The 19,588-nt window shown below is 35.1% G+C and overlaps 2 protein-coding genes across 3 annotated transcripts; one reads left to right on the top strand and one right to left on the bottom strand.

Moving 5' to 3' along the window:
- Window positions 1–423: 423 nt before the first annotated feature.
- Window positions 424–2,168, bottom strand: LOC130218416 (arylamine N-acetyltransferase, pineal gland isozyme NAT-3-like). The gene has a single exon (XM_056450604.1). It carries the CDS (start codon window positions 1,898–1,900, stop codon window positions 1,073–1,075), a length of 828 nt encoding a protein of 275 aa, XP_056306579.1. The 5' UTR covers window positions 1,901–2,168; the 3' UTR covers window positions 424–1,072.
- ropn1l (rhophilin associated tail protein 1-like) lies at window positions 1,551–18,927 on the top strand. Of its 2 annotated transcripts, none has more exons than XM_056450606.1 (6): window positions 1,551–1,781; window positions 9,720–9,882; window positions 10,002–10,125; window positions 10,190–10,351; window positions 12,563–12,738; window positions 18,713–18,927. In XM_056450606.1, the coding sequence occupies exons 2-6, from the start codon at window positions 9,752–9,754 to the stop codon at window positions 18,774–18,776; spliced, it is 657 nt and encodes a 218-aa protein (XP_056306581.1). In that variant the 5' UTR covers window positions 1,551–1,781; window positions 9,720–9,751; the 3' UTR covers window positions 18,777–18,927. The 2 variants fall into 2 exon arrangements, with proteins under 2 accessions (XP_056306581.1, XP_056306580.1); XM_056450605.1 differs by lacking the exon at window positions 1,551–1,781 and adding an exon at window positions 9,389–9,510.
- The last annotated feature ends 661 nt before the right edge of the window (window positions 18,928–19,588 follow it).

Below are 19,588 nucleotides of genomic sequence, written 5' to 3'. Positions count from 1 at the left end.
AAAAAAATCCACATAATTCATTCATGTTGTCCCAACACAAATTGATCACCTTAACACTTTTAACTAATTTATCTGTATTGAACATAAAAAATTTAAGTTGTCCCAATGAAATCTCAAGAATTGTTTTGTTTCAGCTCATTTTTAATAAGTAGTTTGAATGTGCAAAAAAATGTTTTTTGGAGTGAATGTTATTATTCACTGTAATGATAAAGCACTTATTAAAATAAAGTGGATATAAAATAAGATATAAATATGAAATTACAAACATCATAAATAAAAATACAAACGTGTCCTTGGCAACTTTATCTAAAATTACTAACAATAAAAATTTAAAATAAACAAAATGTTGTATTTAAACAAACTAAAAATGACAAAAGCACATAACAAAATGACTGTAACTTCACCAAATTTAGCAAATAGCTCTTTTTTATTTGTTTTTAAAATTAATGGAGATATTAATAAAACAACAATTTAATAGATCAGTTCAGATTAATTCAGTGTTTTAATAAAATACTTTTATCAGAATAAATCATGTGCATTTACTAAATGAATGAAGGAACTTCATGAAATAATCCTGAACAGACTTATTTATTACAATTAGCCAACATTCATAATATAGACTAAATGTAATAAGTGGGTAGCACAATTGCCTCACAACAAGAAGGTCGCTGGTTCAAGCCTTGGCTGGGTCAGTTGGCATTTTTGTGTGAAGTTTGCATGTTCTCTCTGTTGACGTGGGTTTCCTCTGGGTGCTCCGGTTTCCCCCCAAGTCCAAAGACATGCGGTATAGGTGAATTAGGTGAAGCTAAATTGTCTGTAGTGTAAACACATATGCTGGATAAGTTGGCGGTTCATTCTGCTGTGGCGACCCCAGATTAATAAAGGGACTAAGCTAAACAGAAAATAAATGAATTAATGTAATATACTGGTAGCTAATTACTAGTTTTCTCTGATAAAGGTCTTTTGTATTACACAGAAAAAAATGGATTTGGAGCTTGAAGTGAGTAGCCTAAATGGTGTAAATGTTAAACCTCTTTAACGTGTTAGAGAGACCCACCATATAAAAAAACACTTAATTGTTTGGTGGTACAATCTCATTATCTTTAGGAATGAGTGGAGCTTGAAGAACAATTCCAAACTTCTCCCTCAAAAACCTTGTAATTTCTTCATCTGAAAGATCTGTTATGGTTCTTGATGCATATTCTCCATCACCTGAACCCAAACTGCTTATTACCAATCTGCGACCCATGATGGTGATTCTCCCAGTGGGCAACAAGAGTGAACAGAGAGACTTGCAGAAAAAAAGTGAGCTAACAGAACTCTGATGATAGCCACACATGGCTATGAAATCAGCTCTGTCTCGAGGCTCCAGAGTGAACTTATACTGTTCTGTCCAACATTCCCCACCAATGTCTGATTTACTTTCCATGAAAATCAAGTTTCCTTCAGATCTGAGGCGATAAACGCCATGGCTCTGGATCTGAGGTCTGTCAGTCTCAAGAGAAAGAGGAAGCTGAAATCCAGACCCAAACCCAACATCGCAGAGCCACCTGTGTTTATCCAGCGTCACCATCATGAGGAAGTGGTCAAAAGGAGGTCCATAAGCTCCGGTGAACCGACTCCTGACCTGTGCCGAGAGCAAAGTGACATCATAACCCATCTGAGACAGCAGCCAGGAGAAGAGTCCGTTAATCTCAAAGCAGAATCCTCCACGACGCTTCATCACGATTTTTTCATACAGAAGTGGCAGCTCCAGCCTGACCCGACCCCGGGTGTGAATGGTGAGGTTTCCGAAGGGAACCGTCAGTAAGTGGTTCAGGTGAAGATATTGCAGAGTCTCCAGTGTCGGGGGACACGGACCAGAACAGCCGATACGAGCCAAATACATTTGAACATCCATTATTTAGCAAAGTAGCTATTGTTTAGCTCGATTAATTTTAATCCAAATACAAAACAGCAGCACAAACATTAAACCTTAGACAACCTCTCAAGCAAGCAAGCAAGCAAGCACGGCTGTAAACTCGGATTGTACTTTCTCGGAAGTCCACGTCTCGTGCACACGACACGAAACATGTCATCGATCCTTTCTTAAAATGTATAGCAAATGTAGCCTTAAAACCTGACTGAATACTGAAACTATGCTGCATGAAAAAATCGAAAGTGGTAAATACATATGCTAAAATAGACGCGAAGGTTGCCAGATATTCCAAAAAAATTCATTTGTTAAAAAATATTTACAATAAGCAAAATTAACGTGGCTGTAAATTACGGGAGCAGGTTTCTTTACAATTTAAAACGGCATCTTTGGATATTTTTTTTCTGATGGAGATACTGTTGTCTTAAAAAACGAAAAAAATAATGTAAATAAAAAATCTTACACAAACGTAGGAACGATATAGCAGAAACTTTTGTCGGTTTTAAAACTTTGACTTTTCCAAACTGCAGTATACCTTGAAAACTGTTCTCGTCCCATGACTAGCATTTTAAGCATGCTAAGATTATAATTAATACTTTGGCTACAGTTAGCACAGCTTCTGCATGAACTAAGATGTAGTGCATCCTTTCAAAAAAGCATACACACACACTATACACACATATATATATATAGGGTAGGGAAAATGTCCACGAGCCAGGATTCAAACTCAGGACACCCTAACGTGCTACCGCACCATATGTCGACGCGCTAACCACTAGGCTATTGCACCAACAAAAAAAGCTTAAATATAATCTCAGACTGCCTAAAATGCATGAGTATAGAAATCAACTGTAAACTAAAACAACGATGGTTTTTTTATTCACTTTATGGAACATCTGGTCTTATATTAAGTAGAGAAGCATTTTAGAACAAGCTGTTAAAAGAACAAGAAGTTTTTGCATGCACAATTTTTGCAAGTCAATTAAAAACGTTAAGGTAACAGAGGGAATTGGTTTAGTCAAGTTGTTTAAAATAATTTTTATTGATTAAATACTTGCTTACCCATAGATGGATGTAAAGGGTGATCAGAAGAAACAATTTATTAAAAGTGAGGGATACTAAGCACATTTTGTCTACAGAGAGAAGAAAATGTTTACTTTAAGCATTAATTCTATAGAATTTGTTTCTAAACAACATCCCTCCTCGCCTCGGAAAACAGCCTTTTTGAGCTTTTAGATAGACCACAAGAAAATTGTAATGCAAAAATATAGAAATCCGTTTTTTTTGCTGTATTTTTACAGTAGTTTGTTCATAATATAAAAAATATATACCATAGCTGGCACAATAGCCCCTTTTTTTCTGAAGACGGTGATGACGCTTTTCAGTGGTAATCAGTATCCTCAATCCCTTAAAGTTTTTAATATTCAGATTCTCTTAAAATGCATGTACATTTATAAGGTTAAACATTGTAATGCAGGGTCTCTGGATGGGACAGTAGATTTCACATTGCTCTCTTCTGGACTCCATTGTCAGTCTCATACACCCCCCCCCCCCCCTTTTTTTTAAAGTCATGAAAACACTATCAATGAGGTTTTTTTTTTGTTACTTGAGCCAATTTGAATGAAAATAAAACTGCATTTGTTGTGCTTCTCCATTCACTGCTGTTTCCCCAAACTATGATGATTTTACTGCTAAGAAACCTGAAAACGTGAAAAGGGACAATAAACAATAAAATAAACTGTTCAAAACTGTAACAGTACAGCAGTTTTGTAAATAAATTACTGTCACAAATACACCAGACTCTCCCTCTAATCACCAATCCCAATCTAAGTTCTGAGTTCATGCACACCTCTATCTGTTCTTGTCTGTGTTGTGTTACCTGTTCTCCCCATTGGTAAAGGCCTGGAACTCCAAGTATGTCTGAGTCTCTTAGCATACAATGACACCAGCTCTCCATCCGGGTAGCAAACAACTGCATGGAATCTCCAGAGTTTCATCTTCCACATCCTCTTCTCTGCCAACCAGATTATCTCAGCTCTCCAGAACCCCAACACAAGCCCAAGCAGTTGGATACCACCCGACTGTTCTTGGCGAACGTCATCATCGGCTGACCCAGAATCTACTGTGAAAAGACTGGACATGTAATCAAGACATGTCCCATCCATCCTCCACGACCTGCAGTAAGTGGTTTCTACTGCTACTGTTAAAATACATTCTTTAACCACAATTGTTGAACTCTCAACTTCTCACTGATGCGTTTCAGTTCATGCTCTCCTTGACTGTAGGTCCTTGATCTCGGCAGACTTAAGCAACTCCACGTAAAGAAGAGACTCAATGACACCCTGATCAGATCCAGATCATTACTGGCAATCCCTTAGGCCGAGGACATGTTTGCCACTGCATTGGGCCTGTTCAATTATGGATAAGATTTATCCATGCGGAAAACTTGAAGCTTCTGGTTCTGGAGGATTCCACCGCTGGGATCGTACTATGGCACCCATCGCTTATTTTCCATAGTCCCTCTAACAACTGAGCCAATGGAGATGTCCTTAAGTGATGTCTTTTCCTGAGTGTTTTCTATATTTTCCTGAATCCCTGTCTCCTTCTCCAATTCCCTTGAACTCCACTCCGATTGAGTCATTCTGTCAACATTCACATTCACATCCTCTGCTGCTTCAAGGTTTTTCTTCGTGGGAAAGATCGACGGAGGCTTAAGGTCCTTCATCAACTATAGAACACTAAACAAAATCACAGTGAAATACCAGTACTTACTTCCTCTCATTCCATCTGCCTTCAAACAGCTTCAAGAAGCTCAAATCTTCCCTGTGTTGGACCTCAGAATTGCATATAACCTCATCCAGATATGTGAGGGGGATAAATGGAGCATTTGTGACACCTACTGGCCACTATGAATACTTTGTGATGCCCTATGGGATGGTAAACACCCTGTCCATAATCCAGGGATTCATGAATGAGGTCTTCTGGGATTGTCTTTCACATTCTGTGCTCATCTACATTGACAGCATCTTGATCTATTCCCGGAACAAGGCAAAACATCACCACCGTGTTTCTGAGGTCCTCCAACATCTCTGTGAGCACCACCTATGCCTCAAAGCTGAGTTTCCTCAGTCATTCATCCAGTTTCTGGGTTATCACATTACCCCTAAAGGCATAAAGATGGACGAGAAGAAGGTGAATGTAGTCTGAAATTGGCCAACTCCCACTACTGTCAAAGAACTCCAACGATTCCTAGGTTTTGCCAACTTCTATCGAAGGTTCATTCTCCATTACAGTTCCATCACCTCTCCATTAACTGACCTCCTAAAGAATAAACCCAAGTCTCTGTCCTGGACCCAGAAAGCCTCTGAGGCCGCAAATGCCCCCCAAACAGCCTTAACTTCAGCTTGCCTTCTGGTACATCCAGATACCTAAAGGGTTTTCATTGTGGAGGTAGATGCCTCCACTTACGGAGTGGGAGCTGTACTGTCACAGGAGCAGGAGAATCTGCCACGACTCTATCCATCACCTTCTACTCCCACAAACTCTCATCGGTGGAGCAAAATTACAACATCAGGAATTGTGAGTTACTGGCTATCAAAGCAGCTTTGGAGGAATTGGGACACTGGCTGGAAGGACCAACATTTCTTGTATACACAAATAACCCCAAACTTGAGTATCTTCAAGAAGTCAAATATCTCAACCCCAGACAAGCTTTATTCTTCACAAGATTTAATTTTACTATTTCCTTTTATACAAAGAATACAAAGATCGACACTGTCTAGATTACATGCTCCTGACGAATCTCCTGAAGATCCTGACCCTATTTTCCCAGCTAACTCTAATCCAGCTTCGCCAGGGTATCCACCCAATCATACCTATGTTCCTCACAGTCAACGTGAGCCTCTGATCCATGCCCTGGACTTGCCGGGGCAATGATCATCCTGGGACCAATCAAATGCTCTCAGATCGCTTTTGGCGGCCTAAAATGGCCAACCGACATCATAAGGAACATGAAAGGATGCCAAAAATGTGCAATGTCCAAAGCCCTGTGTCATCTACCATCTGGCAAACTCCTTCCTCTCCCCATTCCCCACAGCCATGGAAACAGCAGAAATATTGTTCAACCATGTGATTAAAAACTATGGAATTCCTAAAGACATAGTCTCCAATCGAGGTACCCTGTTCATTTTCTGTGTCTGGAGAGCCTTTTTGCTGCTAGTTGGACAGTAAGTCTATCTTCTGGTAACCATCCACAGAGTAACAGAGAAATGAAGGCTGTCTCTCATCTTCTTGTAAGGCCACCAAAACTCCTAAAACCAAGTCTATACAAAACCCCTTCATTAGGTTACCAGCCACCTCTGTTCCCCTGGTCTGGGGAACCTTCAGATTTTCCATTTGTCCATCATTGGTTCCAGGAGGGTGAGAGGATCTGGGACTCAGAACATCAACATCTCCAAAGAGCAGTATAAGGCATCACACCATCTAGGCAAATGTCTGGAGAGCCCATCCTGGGCAGAAGGTATAGCTCTCCACCAGGGACATTCGTCTGAGTCTACACTGCAAAAAGTGTCCCAGATTCATTGGTCCCCATCATCCGTCAAGTCAACCCTGTATCATATGAAGTCAGACTACCTTCAATTTAGCGTATTCATCCCACTGTCACTTCTCAAATAAGTGAAGGAAATCCTGAATTCCAGATGTCGTGGGGGTTGACTGAAGTATTTGGTAGACTGGGAAGGATACGGACCCGAGGAGAGATCATGGGTCCCTTGGAAAGACATTCTCAACCAAGGCAGGCCCTCAAGAGTGGAACGTAGAGAATGGTGTTCTGTCACAGATACACCAGGCTCTCCCCCTAATCACAGATCCCAATCACCTGAGTTCTGAGTTCATACACTCCTGATCACCATTCTCCTCAGCACTCCCTATACAAGAGCACCCCGTTTCCACTCACACTTTGTCTGGTCTCCACTACAGATTGGACTCATCTTTATAGCCAAAGACTCTCACCTGGTCTATGCTCCAATATTCTCGATCTCCTTATTATCCTTAGTTATTTTCCTTAAAACAGAACCATGCGAACATATATTTATCTTGACAACAGATTGCACATGAGAAGAAATTAAACCATGAAAGCAAATTATCAGCAACTATTTTAAGTTTTTGACATTGCCAAGATTTTCTGCTCGCCAATGTAAGAAGATCTGACAAATTTTTCTCTGAATGTGTCAGCACTGCTTTTTTACCTATGCACAAACTCTAGCTTTAAGAATGTTGATATATGCAATGTTGAAGCAGTAATTTGAGGCAAAGATCGCTGGGGATAGTGATGTGGCTGTTCAATAATCTGCGGGCTGTGGCCAAAAGGAAACTTCCTAAAAAATGTAAATATTTTTATTTTATAAATATTTAAATGTAGAACACAAATTATGCAGTGTACTTTGACGTTTGACAAAACATGAGTCCACGTCAGAGACTCCACTTTATGGAATATCTGGTCCTATATTTCACTGAAGTATTTAAGAAAAAGCTGTTCAAGAACAAGAAGTTTTTGCATTTTAAGTCAATAAAATTTTTTTTAAAGGTCTAACAGAGTGAATTGGTTTAGTCAAGTTGTTTAAAATAATTTCCATTGATCAAATACTTGCTTACCCATAGATAGATGTAAAGGTGATCAGAAGAAATTATAAATATTAATAAAAGTGAAGGATACTAAGCATGTATTGTCTACAGAGAGAAGAAAATGTTTACTTTAAGTATTGATCCTATGAGTTTGTTTCTGAACTACATCATTTAAGAAAATAGCATTTATGAGCTTTTAGACCACAACAAAATAGAAATAATGTGTAGACATCTAGATCTTATATTCAATCTACAAATCATTTGTTGTGAAATTTCGTACATTTTACATTTCTCAGTGACCTCAATTTAGTATAGGCATAAACGAAAATTAGAACAAGCATAAAACCAAAGAACTCTTTATCAAATAAAATACTTTAGATGTTAAATAAAGCAGATGCTTTTACCTAAAGATATTTACATTATGTTAATTATAATTATGGTTCCCTGGTTTCAGGTTCAGCTGCAGATCCTTCTATTATCTTTACTCTGGAAAAAAGTGTGCTTCATTCTGTTCTTGACTTAAGACAGGGTTAATGCAGGATTTAAGACTTTTTTAGACATTTTTAAAACTATTATGAATGAAATTTTAGACTTATACAGGGCTAAATGCTATGGATTTTTTTATATCCCAGTTAGAAAAGATTTTCACTTGCCCTTTCAAAAATGATAAAAATTTAATACATTTAACAATATAATAATAATAATTTTGTTTGAATATTTTTGTATTCATTTTCAAATATATCCTTTCATAAACCCTAAAACCCTTACCAAGAATAGAACAAAACTTATACTGTAAACGATTTCTGTTGTTTTCACAGTATTATACTGCATTTCTCAACAGTTTATTACTGTATAAGCTGTACACAGTGTGTTACTGTATATATTGTTTTCACAGGATAATAATGTATTCTCAACATTTCCATACTTTGTACATGGTTAACAGTATGTTACTGAAGATTTTTCAATGAATTTTGGGGGAAAAAACAGTTACTGTGCATTTAAGTACTGCAAAAGACCATAAAAGCTCCCAATACACTATATATTATTATATATTTATTTATTTATTTATTTACTTTTTGACAATTATTTTGTGAAGTAAATAAACTAACCAGTTTTCTTCAAACTTTTCAGTGCTATGGTGTTGTGATTTAATCATTAAAAACAAAAATCCATGCCCCCTGGACTTTTATTTAAATTTTATAAGGTTAACATGGAAATATGAAATAATATTTAGTAAACATAACTTTGTGCTTAGCCAAAACGTAAACTGGAACAAAAGTAATTGATTCATGAAACTAAAGACTAGTGTTAAACACCCAAAATGATTTCAAAGTCTGCGTAAATGTCAGAATGACCAGCCTGCTTTAGACGGATTCATGAAGATTGGGCGCCCGTCATTGAGGTCACATGGTACCATAAGCATCTCTTTATTTAAAACGACCTTATAACTGGAAAGTCTGCATGTTGATAATGAATTAGATGCTATTTGTTATAGCAAGCAGTCAATAAAATATTTTTTATTCTACTTATTATTATTTTTTCAGACCAACTATTGGGAATAAAGTAAACACGAAACAAATGAATGCTAAAAATGCATCACATTATGATCGGTAATGCCTGGATCGTATCTTAATCCAGGAAGGTGTGACACAACAAAGTAAAATCACGCAAACATATTTATAAGCGGAAAACCATGTATATTCTGAGGACATGGCAACAACTGCTGTAGTTAACGCCCTTTATTTGACATTGACCAATCAGATCACACAGAGCTCTTAAAGCGTCTTGGTGACGCTCCCAAACAACACGTTGCTATGAAAAACAACAAGTCGCTGCAGTATTTTAAGAAGACAAAATAGTATATGTAATACTATTTATAGTATATTTGCTATAAAGTATTAAATATAAACGTATACCAAGCGATTATATAATTAAAACGACATAATTGCATCTCTTTGCTTAAAATAACAACGGTAAGTCTGCATAATAGATGAAATTAACTTTAGCATGTAAGTTTTAGCTAATGTACTGTATGTAACGTATTTACTCTATTCATGTTTTAGTGTTATGTGATATAAAATATGCTGATATGGACTTTCCCGTTTTGCATCTATTGAATTCATGCTATTTCACTTTTTATATTCATTTTAATTTAGATTTTACAAACTTTTTGTGTGTGCAGTTTCTCCTTATCTTAAAACACACCCCAAAGTGATGCCTCTTCCTGAAACCATGTACTGCGCTCAGCAGATCAACATCCCTCCAGCTCTGCCCAATATGTTAAAGCAGTTCACAAAAGCAGCAATAAGGACGCAGCCTTGTGATGTGCTGCAGTGGGCGGCTGAGTAAGCAAAACATTTTGAACAATGCATTATGCATCCAAATTGTCATTATAAGTAATATATGCTTTAAAATATGAACATAAACATGACGAATGACAAGAATTAAACTGTTTCTCCATCAGCTATTTTTCAGCATTATCAAAAGGTCAGGACCTGCCAGTTAAGAAGAGGCTGGAATTGCCAGTGGCGACTCAAAAGACAGACACAGGACTTACACCAGGCCTTCTGAAGATCCTTCATCAACAGGTGTGATCCACTGCTTCTTCTGTTCTATATCTGTGAATACTGATGAGATTTGTCTTGCCTGCAGCTTGCACCTAAAGAAACATTTACGAAAGATGAGCTTCTTCCCAAGTGGAAAGTCCTGCACTTGCCCGTGGAACAGCTTGACACTATCCTCGCACTTGGAAACTTCAGCGAAAACATTAACTGGATGCAGTTTTTTGCTTTAGCATGCAGCGCTTTGGGTGGGGTGAGTACCTATAACCAGGGTGCAAATTATATTTAATTAAATAATTATGTAAATTACATCTAATTTATTAATGAAATGTATATGTTTTTAGTGTTTTGAGGGATATTTAGTGACTATTTCAGAGGTTACTGTGGGTCAAACTATACAAATTAGGTCTATTATTATTTTTTTTAGGATACATGCAGACAAAAACACCTATTTTACAAGAAGCATGTTTTGTGAATACTTAAGATGTGCTTCAGTGCTCTAGAACTGCCAGTTTCAGACTGTTGTATCACATTTTTCCGAGCATTTATTGACATGATTATGTGTCAAATGTATATTTATATTATACATTTTTAATTATTAATATTTAAGATATAAACCAATGATCAGAGAAAGCTATTTCTTGCTATTAAAGGGCTGACCCCCCATACATCTTGTTTTGATGTCCTTCAGGGGGGATCAAGTGGTAATTGGGGGTCAATCCCCCCTAACCCCCCTGTAATTCTCACGCTGCCTATAATTTCATAATTATGTATTTAACAGAATATTAGTGATATTGTGAAATCTAATTAAATAAATGCAATTAAAGTGTTTGAAAATCATACAAATTAGTGACTATACTAAATGTTATTGTATTTTAAATGTTTGAAAACTAGTGGTAAAATATAAGGAATTAAAATGACAATTAATGAGCATTATAACGACCAGATTAAAAGGTTTTTATAGAGGTTTTTTTTTTTTTTAAGTATATCACCATATAATTGTTTCTTGTACTAAAACAATATAGTAAATAAACTGTTATACTAAATGAGATTCAGTGGGTGTATTCTGTAAATCACGTGTTATAGTTAGGGCTATGATTAACCTAGTGGTAAAGTATAAAGAATTAAAATGACAATTAATGAGCATTATAAGGACCAGATTGTAATGTTTTTTTTAATATATATCACCACATGATAGTTTCTTGCACTAAAATAATATAATAAATAAACTGTTATAGTGAATGAGATTCAGTGGCTGTATTCTGTAAATCATGTATTATAGTAAGGGCTGCACAATATATTGTTTAAACATCAATATTGCAATGTGTGTATGTGCAATAGTCACATCACAGGAGTAGATTATTTATTAAAGATTAAAAGATATTATTATTTTAAAATATTTTATACGATGATCACCATCTTATTTTATGTTCGATTGTTCAATTTGTGTACCTGGTTACTGTTAGTCTCTCCAGAAAACCATAAAGCAGTGTTTATTTCACTTTTATCTTTGCTCTGTTGTATTAATGCTTGTAATTTATTATGGTTTATGCAAATGAACTGCATATAAAAAAAAACTTGATCATTCCAATTTATTTAAATGAATTAATCCTTTACAAATAGAGCTATTCCATTTATCTGGTGAAATTATATTCATATCACAATATATATCCCAGAAAAACAAAATACTGTAAAGTCAGATTTTTCGAATATTGTGCAGGCCTAATTACACTTTCAGAAATAAAGGTACAGGAGCTGTCACTGGGGCAGTAGCTTTTCTAAAGATACTTATTTGTACCCAAAGAGTCCACAGTGGTATCAAAGGTGCATATTAGTGCCCAAATGTAACAAAAAATTACCTCTGATGTACCATTATGGACCCTTCAGGTACAAATGTGTACCTTTTGAAAAGGTACCGCCCCAGTGACAGCTCCTGTACCTTTATTTCTGAGGGTGTATAGTCATTATTTTTTTCTCTCTCTCCTTTAAAAAAATAAAAAATAAAACAGGAAACGTTCTAAAGTACACAAAGTAATAAATAAATATAAATACATTTAAAAATAACAACGTTTTACACTTCATTGAAAATGTTTCTTTGATCCACATACTTCATTTTTAATTCAATTCTATTAACTGACTCTAGATGGCAGTGTTGGATTTTTAAATGGCTTCAACTGTCACAGAGTTGAACGGGAAATAATGAGTGCAGTGATGGTCATATTTTAAAGTATGCTAAAAATGACAAAATCTGTTGCGTTTAGAAAGAAAGCCCACTACATTAAATTAAAAACCAATTAAAATGAAAATTAAACCACACTGAACTGAACTAAACTGAAATTCAACTCCGAAAACTGGACTGACAGTTTTAATTGACTAGATTTACTATGTTAAGCTACTTTGACAGTCTACATTGTAAAAGCGCTATATAAATAAACATTAATTGTATTGAATATTGTTCCCACAGAGCATCACGAGTGCTTTGAAACATGCATGTGAAATACTCACAGAGGACCCTGAGGGTGGTCCAGCGCAGATTCCTTTCCACATGTTTCACAGTCTGTACACATACTTGGCCCATCTGGATGGAGAAATTCCTGAAGAACAGATCGACAGTTTCTTGCACTGTTTAGAGGAGCAAGCGTGAGTACACACACACACACACACACACACACACACACACACACAACTTTTTTATGTGCTTTATGAGTACTCTCCATAGCCATAATGCATTTTACACTAAATTATTCTTATTAGATGGCATTACCTCACACCTACACATAAACCCAACCCTCACACTAAATCTGTTGCAAATTCAGAATGTCATAAGACACTGTTAAGTATGACTCTTAAGCATTTTAATTTATGAGGACACTAGGCATGTCCTCAATAAACAACATTAAGGTAACTTTTAAGTCATACCCATGTCATTATGAAATTGTATGTCGACCTCTTGCATAGTCAAATAAAAAAAGGTTGTAATAACTCTCCCCCCAAAAATAAATAAATAAAAATAAAATAAAATTGTACGTCCTTATAAATCATATGAACAGGCGCACACGCACACAACACACATGTAAAGCTATCTAGGCATGGGCCGGTATAAGTTTCTACAGGCGGTCTCTCTTTCTCTCTCTCTCTCTATATATATATATCTATATCCATCCATCCATCCATCCATATATATATATATATATATATATATATATATATATATATATATATATATATATATATATATATATATATATATATGTTATATATAGTTATATATATATATATATATAGTTATATATTTATATAGAGTTCTCTGAACTAAGTTGAAGTAATGAGGTATTTCATTAACTCGTTACCTTCAACACCATCCAATCACCAACAATACATCTCAATAAAACATTTATGTTTTATATTTAAGTTTTTTATTGCAGAGATACAATTCACAACAGCTGTTAGACATTTTCACAGCAAATTCTTCAAATTAAATTCCCTTATCAGAAAAAAAACTAAAAACAGTTACACAATTCCTCATGATAATGCTAGAAAAAATCTCAACCCTGCATAAGTCTAAAATTTCATTCCTAATGGTCTTAAAAGTCCTAAATTTGACTTGAATTCTGCAGAAACCCTGAACAGTAAACATGTCAGGCTTACTTATTTTATATCAAAGTTGATGTTTAAACATGTTAGGCTAAATAATTAAAATTAATCATTGATTTCTGCTGTCTTCGTTAGTTTCAAAAACACCACAACACACACAAAAAAACGCTGTAAAACTTGAAACTGGTTATCGTCCCATGCCTACAGTTATCTATATGGGCACTTCTCATAGATGTAATGATGTACAACTGTATATAATATAACCTTACCTCCTAGAAACAACCACTCACTCGAAACAATCTGCATTTTTAAATGTTAAAAATACTTCATTCTGACATTTATGAGCCTTTATGAACCAAAAAAAAAATGTCCCCACAGGTTCAAAATCTACTGGTATTGCTATAATTGTGGGGCAATTTAATACCCACAACGTCAGGAATACAAGGGGCATACACACACGTACACAGATGTAGTATTCATATATTCATTTTCCTTTGGCTTAGTCTCTATTTCAAAGGTCGCCACAGCGGAATGAACCGCCAGCTATTCCAGCATATGTTTATGCAGCGGATGCCATTCCAGCCGCAATCAATCAGCACTGGGAAACACCCATACACACTCATTCACACACACTCATTCACTACGGCTAATTCAGTTTATTCAATTCATCTGTACTTCATGTCTTTGGACTGTGGGGGAAACCGGAGCACCCGGAGGAAACCCAGAGAACATGCAAACTCCACACAGAAATGCCAATTGGCCCAGCCGGGACCCGAACCAGCTGCCTTCTTGCTGTGAGGCGACAGTGCTACATATTACAATGGGATAGTTGAATGATATGACCATAAGAAAAACAAAACGAAAGGAAAACACTAGCAATATTTTTGCTGTTGATGATTTGTTTCCTGCTTTACTTTCATTTACCAAAAGAGGACAGAAGTAATAAGGAATCAAATGAATTGCTGACGTCGTAGCCCGATTTCCAGTCTTTCTTTTGTTGTTGATTTCTAATACCAGAAACTGCTGTATATTTGCCAGTGATCTAAAAGCTACACAATGCTTGCATCTTGAAACATCACATAATGGCGCAGAGTTAAATAGTTTTCCAATTGCATAACACAAGCTGAGACTCTAAACCGTTGCTGCCTTTACTTATGAGAAAGTACAATCAATAACTGCAGCAATAATACTAAGACTTTACAAACATGGCTGGTTTTATTACGCTGTGTTGTCATACTTCACCAGAAATAACAGTCTTTTTCAACTGCGTTCAAAGAAACACGATTTTACAGGAAGCCCGACACAATATCCATGCTACTTTTAAGGCAAGGCATTTATTGTTTAACTTTTAATTAATTACATGCACAACATTCTTCATAGTTAATATCCATGGTCAAAAGCCTGTTATGCTGAATATTCGGCCTCTTCTACATACCTTTTCAGATTATTTAAATGCTATTTCTTCTGTATGACATGTTGTAAATCAGCCTTGTTTGTAAGTATTCACGGTAAAATATTAATTTGCTCTGTTTAATTACAATTCACTCAAAGCATCAGAAGTGCTTTGTACTTATTAGTCCGACTTTGAAGGCCATTTAAAACGTTTCTTCATAGGCTTTCAGCACCTTTATAGGCTCAAATGAAAGACTAATTGACACTTTTAATTAAAGTTGTTATATAAATTACGACCTTAACAAAATTAAAATAAATGCAGAACCCGAAGATATAAAAAAAAACGTAAATATGAAAATGATGTCATCGTTTATTTTGATTTGTTTATGTTCTTTTATTATTTTTTCTGTGTATAAGAATTTTATTTATTACTTTTTTTTTCTTTTCTAATTTATACAGTTGTCAGAACTATGAGCCCCCCCAGAAGATTTTTTCAACACATTTCTAAACATAATAGTTTTAATAACTCATTTCTAATAACTGATTTATTTGATCTTTTCCATGATGACAGTAAATAATATTTTACTAGATATTTTTCAAGACACTATTATTCAGCTTAAAGTGACAAGGGCTTAAGGGCTTAACTAGATTAATCAGACAATTAGGCCGGTCATTGTATAACAATAGTTTGTTCCGTAGACAATCGAAAATTTTAAAATTAAAATTTAAAATCTAGCCTGAATAAAATAAATAAGACTTTCTCCAGAAGAAAACATATTATACGAAATACTGTGGAAAAAATCCTTGCTGTGTTAAACATCATTTGGGAAATTTTTTGAAAAAATAAAATAAAAAATTATTGTCAACAATAATATTATTGACTTCAATTGTATACATTTCAAAGGCTCTAGTTTAGTGCATCCTCAGTTTACATATTGCTGACGGCTATCAGATTTTTCCTTTTTAGAAGTTAGGAATAAAAACGTCCATATATGAAGGATCTGAATACAGGCAACCTGTTTAAATTGCATCTGCACTCGAGTCAACTGCTCAATGATTCGAATAAGCAGTTCAAAGTGTGTCTGCGGTTAATGATTCACTGATTCAAATGATCCGTTCTGCGTCAGTCTCCAGTTAACGATTCACTTAAAATACAAACTCATTCATTTTCCTTCACTTAGTTCCTTTATTCATCAGGGGTCGCCACAGTGGAATGAACTGCCAACTTACCTTTTACACAGCAGATGCACTTCCAGCTGCAACCCAGTACTGGGAAACACCTATAAACTCTCATTCACACATTCATACACTATAGCCAATTTCATTCATTCATTTATTTTCTTTTCGGCTTAGTCTCCTTATTTATCTGGGTTCGCCACAGCTGAATGAACCGCCAACTTATCCAGCCTATGTTTTAAAAAGCGAATGCTCTTTCAGCTGCAACCCACTACTGGGAAACACCCATACACTCATACACACATTCATACACTATGGCCAATTTAGTTTATTCACTTCACCTATAGCACATGTCTTATGACATGACTGTGGGGGAAGCCAGTGCACCTGGAGAAAACGCGAACACAGTGAGAGCAAGCAAACTCCACACTGAAATGCCAACTGGCCCAGCTGGGACTCGAACCAGCGACCTTCTTGCTGTGAGGTGACAGTGCTAACCACTAAGCCACCGTGCCGACCCATGGAGATTTTATGTATATTTAATTTTATGTATGGCAGGGATTCTCAACTGGTGGGCCTCAGTGATCCTGCAGTTGGAATGCGTGATAGCTTAAAATCAATTCTCAATATTATACTATAATTTTTGCATTTCATTATTAATATGCTATATTAAAATGATCGAAGTAATGCACTTTCTCCTGTTCTCTGATTGATTATTTCAAACTCGGTGCAAAAACAGCCTCATGATCGCATCTGCAGCTAGTACACTTAAGTCTGTTCATTCACAAACAATGCATGAAGTGAAAGTGAAAGTATCTCTGTGTATTTTTGTGGGAACTTATATATCCACATAGTTGTCCGAATGAATGTCCTGTGATTGTTTTATAATGGACAGGTCAACGCATATCAGGGTGTTTTACTGTATTTTACATTTGTCTATATATTTTCGAATAGAGGATATTTAATAGTAGATATACAGTCAGTCCAGTTTAAAGCAGGTTCTGTTTTTTTGCAATCGCCCCGTTGACCTGTGATTCTCTTTGAATCTGTATATGTTAAAAATAAATTTTATATATATATATATATATATATATATATATATATATATATATATATATATATATATATATGTATATATATATATATATATATATATATATATGTATATATATATATATATATATATATATATATATGTATGTATATGTATATGTGTGTGTGTTAATAAATAAAGATTTAAATGAGCATTTCATTCAAACATTTTAGAGAAAATATCAGACAGGTGGGCCTTCAAAAATTTATTGGACAGAGAAGTGGGCCCTAAAGTGAAAAAGGTTAAGAACCCCTGTACTATGGTATACTTTTATTATTGTTGCACATTTGAAATGTCATTCATTTGACTGTATGGCTATCAGTGCAATATAAAAAATGCACATATCCACACCCTTATTATATATGTATACACATATACACATTCAAATAACATAACAACAAAATAAGAAAAGAAATTAAATAAGTGAATAAAAATAATAAATAAATAAACATAATGAATTGAAACATTGAAAAATAGATAATGACAAAATATGAAAAACAATAATAGAATAAAAAAATACAAACAAACAATTTACATAATATTCATATATGGTTACCAAAGATAGTGAAAGTTCTTCTGCATGCCTATGATGATATAAGTTAGTCTCTCCAGTCCTTTTTTGTACTTTTAAAAAAGTAAAAATTTAAAAGGAGAACTTAATACATTTACTTTAAATAATATTTTATTCGAGTATCTAATTGTAACTGATCTTCATAATGAATATTCCATAATGGTCATTTTTACAGCAATATGATAGAAGAACATTTTTTCTTAGTATAAAGAATGTCTAAAGAAATGGAAAGAACAAAATTGTGGAAAGAAACTTTTCAACGGGTAATAAAGCTTCTTCATAGCACCACAGATGCCAGAAAAGAACCTGTATTTTAAAGTGGGTGTGTGAGAAAAACTTCAAACTGTCTGAAAGACAACAGGAAAACATAAAAATTTGCCTGCTGTTTTGCATGTCTGTACCGGCCACGGAACCAAACCAGCATCACCACAGTTTGCTTTTTCTTAACAGAGTCATATGCATTCTGACACACAGGCTGGCATTTCATAGAAACAGAAACATGATCCTAGAAACAGGATATCCTAGAAGAAATGCAGTATGAATACACAAATGTTGGGAAGCACGTTTGTGAGTCAATATTACACACTGAGAAGGGAGAACTGCAAGTAAACCAGCTAGTTTTAGAATAATGATTACAACTTCACTTTAGTAAATGTAAGTGAAACAGAATAAAAAGGATGTTATTTTCAATTACTAAGCAGGAACCTTTTCTGGTTTCTGGATGAGGTCAACGTGTTTACATTTATAAATGTTTAAATGGAAACTTTTTGTTTTCTTTCTGTTTTCAGACAAAGCCAAGGAGAAATGGTGCAACCTTCAAACTTTACAAGCCTCCATAGTGTTGAGAAGTAAAATCCAGATGGCCTTCAAGTACTCAAAAAATATTGATTCTAGTTAGTGTCCTGTTTTTGCCATCTTTATCTTTTATAATGTGGTGTGAATGTATTATTTAACCCCAAATAAATTCTCAAATATCAAATCTAGGGTGTCTGGAAAGTGAAAGAAAGGCCACTGGTATATTAGGTGCTTGTTTAAGATTTCCCTTTTGATAACGGCTTACAGATTTCCTATTCATACTATACGCTGGGGTTTTCAAAAGAAAAAAAAGAGAAGAGTACCAGTGTGCTTATCATGTGGTTTAACAACTACAACAAAAAAAATCTCATACACACAAACCCACTTGTAATTACATCTTTATGGGGACTTAGACATAGTTATTTTTTATGCTGTAAAAACTGTATACCATTGACCTACCCAAACCAAACTTAAACAAAACCCTCACAGGAAACGTTTAGCATTTTTACACGTTGATTCTAGACATGATTCCGTGTTATTTATTAGCCATTTTCATCATAAGGGCCAAAAAAAGTATTACTGGTATTGCTATACTCGTGGGGACATTTGATATTTCCACAATGTCAGGAATACAAGTTACACACACACACACACACACACTGTTTAGACTAAAAAACAAAATCACATTTTTATTTTTTTTAATGCTCTGCACTTTTGTTTTTGGAGAAGCTGCAGCACAGTAATAGTCACCCAGTCATTCTAATTAAATACCTTTTCGAAGATGAAAAAAGGCTGTGTACACCATTTTCTCTTAAATTAGCTGATTGACCCCTCAATAATCAAGCCAGTTTTTCCAGGCTCTTTCTGAA

This window comes from Danio aesculapii, chromosome 24 (genome assembly GCF_903798145.1).
Source record: "Danio aesculapii chromosome 24, fDanAes4.1, whole genome shotgun sequence".
Lineage (NCBI taxonomy): Eukaryota > Metazoa > Chordata > Actinopteri > Cypriniformes > Danionidae > Danio > Danio aesculapii.
Note: the sequence above shows the minus strand (reverse complement) of the source record. Positions and strands in the feature narration are given on the sequence as shown.

Coding starts and splice junctions, on each gene's coding strand:
- ropn1l (XM_056450606.1), top strand. CDS start 9,752: ATGCCTCTTCCTGAAACCATGTACTGCGCTCAGCAGATCAACATCCCT. Junction 9,883..10,001: donor GTGCTGCAGTGGGCGGCTGA/GTAAGCAAAACA, acceptor TTTCTCCATCAG/CTATTTTTCAGCATTATCAA. Junction 10,352..12,562: donor CATGCAGCGCTTTGGGTGGG/GTGAGTACCTAT, acceptor TTGTTCCCACAG/AGCATCACGAGTGCTTTGAA.
- LOC130218416 (XM_056450604.1), bottom strand. CDS start 1,900: ATGGATGTTCAAATGTATTTGGCTCGTATCGGCTGTTCTGGTCCGTGT.